We start from the raw sequence: 3,326 nt of genomic DNA, 5'->3' as shown, positions 1-3,326 counted from the left end.
TTAACAGAAGGGAGAGTACAGTACCATGCAAACATGCCTTTCTCTTCACTCATTTCCTGAAATGCACCCACCCAGGTGTCACTTCTTTATTCCACTCCCAAGGACCACGGATCCACACCCTTTCACAATCACTTTGTGCTTTCGTTACCCTTTTCATCACATCACCAATTTTTGCCTATTCATACATATCTTTTTTCCTACACCACATTACCTACCGTTGCTGTAACTAAAATAATAACAAAACAATCTCACAATAATTTCCTTTATGTTATCCTCTCTCTCTCGGTATCCAGTTCCCATATGGGTGGGAAAAAAGAGGCAAAAAAATATTGCACTTATAATTCACTTTCTTTCATCTTAGTCAAATTACAAAATAAACCCCATCATCAAACAATCAACCCAAGGACGTCACGGTAACAACGCTGCTCAACGTTTGCTTCTGCTCATCCATCCTTCCATCATCGTGCCACATCAGCAACTGGGCCCGATGGGCTTCCACATCCCAATCTGTGGTCCCTATCACATACAACATAAGTCCCGCGCAACACACCTGGGCCGATAACAGGCCCAGCCACAGCCCACAGAACCCAACGTCTAACCAGAACCCAAGCCCAACCGCCACAGGCATTCCGACCAAATAGAATGCGCTCAGGTTGATATTTGCCGCGGTGTTCGGTCGCGCCGTCCCTCTTACCACGCCACAACCCACCGTTTGTGGACAGTTGCCGAGTTCACAAATTCCCAGGATCGGAAGTGCCATGGATGTGATCCTTATGATGTTTTCGTCATTCGTGAACATTCTTCCCCAAGACTGTCTCGTTCCAATGGCAAAGAGCATGGCTGAGAAACCTATAATCACGGCCAGAAAAACAGATACTACGGTGGAAAGCTTCGCCCGATAAGGCTGATTTGCGCCCAGTTCGTTTCCAATGCGAGTGGAAACCGCAAAACTCAACGAAGAGGGGAAAACGTAAATAAAGGAAGTTGTCTGAATGAGTATACCCATGGAAGCAACGGTTGAAGTGGGGTTAACCAAAAGCCCACACAAAACTATCATGATCTCGTACCACCACCACTCCAGGCAAACGGAGACGCAGCTCGGCGCGGCGAGCCGAAGCAGCGGCTTCCACCCGGAGAGACAGTCCCGAGTCGGCGCGGCGCAGCGGAGGCCTGTGAGGCACACGTGCGTGGCGAGGAAGAGGAGGATGGAGAGGCTGGAGGCAGCGGAAGCTGCCGCGACGCCGGCGAGGCCGAGGCGGAGTCGCGTGACGAGAAGGTAGTTGAAGGGGAAGTGGAGGAGGGTTCCAGCCAGGGACGCTAAGGTGAGCGGGTGGGTGACGCCCTGCGCGCGAAGGTAAATGCGGATTGGATGGAGGAAGGAGTGGGTGAGGAGATCGGGGAGGGAAAAGATGAGGTAGGTTTGTGCCATGCGGGTGATGTTAGGGTCAAGGTAGAAGGATGTTTTAAATGTTGAGGCAGAGGAAAGATATTGGGATGGAGCAGAGTAGCAGAAAGAGTACACAACGGTGGAGGGTCAACGACAAGACGTTCATGCGTTTTGCGCCGAAGGCTTGGGAGCATAGAGGTTCCATCCCAAGTGCTAGACCCGACAGCACCGAATAACCTGTGATGTTGGCAAAGGCCATTCCTAAGGACCCCGCCGCCAGTTCAAGGTCTCCTAGGTGTCCGAGGAACAGCATCGATACCATGGAACGCGCGTAGAATATGAGTGCCGTGAACGCTATGGGAAACGCTAGCTCCATCAGCGCTTTCACTTCTCTCCTTATTCCCCAACACTGCTTCTCTTTTTCCGCTGCCTCCATCATCGTGTATTCTCCTCCCTCTGCTTTTGATCCCATCCCAATGGATTAATTCTACCAACTTCCACTTCACACTTCGCACTCCTCACTCTGTTATGTTATCTGTGGGATGACCCAAACAAACACTCCCACCCACAGAGTTAGTGAGAGTGTGTGAACAGATAGATAGATAGATACACGAAACTAATAATTACCAAGTTTGAATGACAAGTCCAGGAAGGCCACCTTATATAAATACAGATTTCAACTCTTTTACCTCCTCTTTAAATATTTACATCTCTTCCTTTATTATAATTATTAATAAAAAAAAAAAAAAAAAAGACGAGGGTTGATGTCAAGTTCCATGCTTGTGCAACAGTCATTCATGACTCACCTCTCTCGTTTCTTCTAATAACCTAAAATCTTACAACCTTTCTATACTTTTCCAATCTCTTTGGTAAAAAATGTATATTTAAGTTACGTGTGCTCAGGTTTAATGCCATTGTATGGATGAAAATTACTTAAATACGTGGGAAAGAGAGTGTATTCTGCGGGGAACAATTTCCAACAACGGAATAGCTGTTTGGTTTTTGTGAAATTGTGATTATGCTAGTTTCTTGGCCTTCTTAGGTAACTTCTAATTCATTACTTCCATCTTCAGGTGCAATGCAATTACTTCAATTTAATCCGAGAATTCTTGAAAAAGCATTAAAGCACTGGATTACTGACAAAGGTGTCATTCATCATTAAAACATAATGCATGTACGGCTTACATATTGGTCTACCGAAAGCATTTGACTTTGCTCCACAATTATATTCTTAATGTATCTATCAAACCTAAGAATGTTCTTGACTTTGCTCCAATTGCTCCAAACTCAATTATAAGAAAAGAAAATTAACTTAAACACAAACAAATTTTAATTACTTTTCTTATTATTGATTAATATTTATTTCTTTTATTTTAAATTTTTTATTAGCATGAAAATGTTAATTTGTGCGATATTTTAATTTTAATTTAGACAGTAAAAAAATAGCTGTCTATAAAGAGTAAAAATCGTATGACCAAAAACATTGATTAGTGTTTGACCAGTAAGAACTTTCTCCCATGACAAACTTACCACAAAAGTAGTCAGCCTTATCATGCTCTCTACTGTTAATGTTTTCATATTAAATTATATCTCAGTTGTTTCAAAATTTATTCAATGTTTTTATGTTTATAATAAGGCGTATAATATTTACCTATTTATTTTAAAAAAAAAAAAACTGGCAGTGGTAATTAAATAAATTATCTGTCTCCCTCGCAATTAGTCCACTCTTAATCGCATTTGTTTAATATACATTTGTTTAAAATTAATTACGAAGAAGCGTGGTTCTCTGTTTAATCATGATATCTAAGTTTGATTTTAGTTGAGAAAGAAGGCAATTAGGTAGTGTGTAGTCGGTAATAAGATATTAGTTGACTATTTGATGAATTGTATTTGTTGGATTTGATAAAGGAAAGGGCCACACGTGGAGTTTGAGAGGAAG

The 3,326-nt window shown here is 42.2% G+C and overlaps 1 protein-coding gene across 1 annotated transcript; it reads right to left on the bottom strand.

Annotated features, from left to right (window-relative positions):
* LOC106766633 (protein DETOXIFICATION 51) lies at window positions 1–2,015 on the bottom strand. The gene is given in 2 exon segments (XM_014651350.2): window positions 1–1,466; window positions 1,468–2,015. Coding segments are annotated over 2 exon segments (1,464 nt in total). The 5' UTR covers window positions 1,860–2,015; the 3' UTR covers window positions 1–394.
* Between the last annotated feature and the right edge of the window lie 1,311 nt (window positions 2,016–3,326).

This window comes from Vigna radiata, chromosome 7 (assembly GCF_000741045.1).
Source record: "Vigna radiata var. radiata cultivar VC1973A chromosome 7, Vradiata_ver6, whole genome shotgun sequence".
NCBI classification, from domain to species: Eukaryota; Viridiplantae; Streptophyta; class Magnoliopsida; order Fabales; family Fabaceae; genus Vigna; species Vigna radiata.
This window is presented reverse-complemented; position numbering and strand designations above follow the sequence as displayed.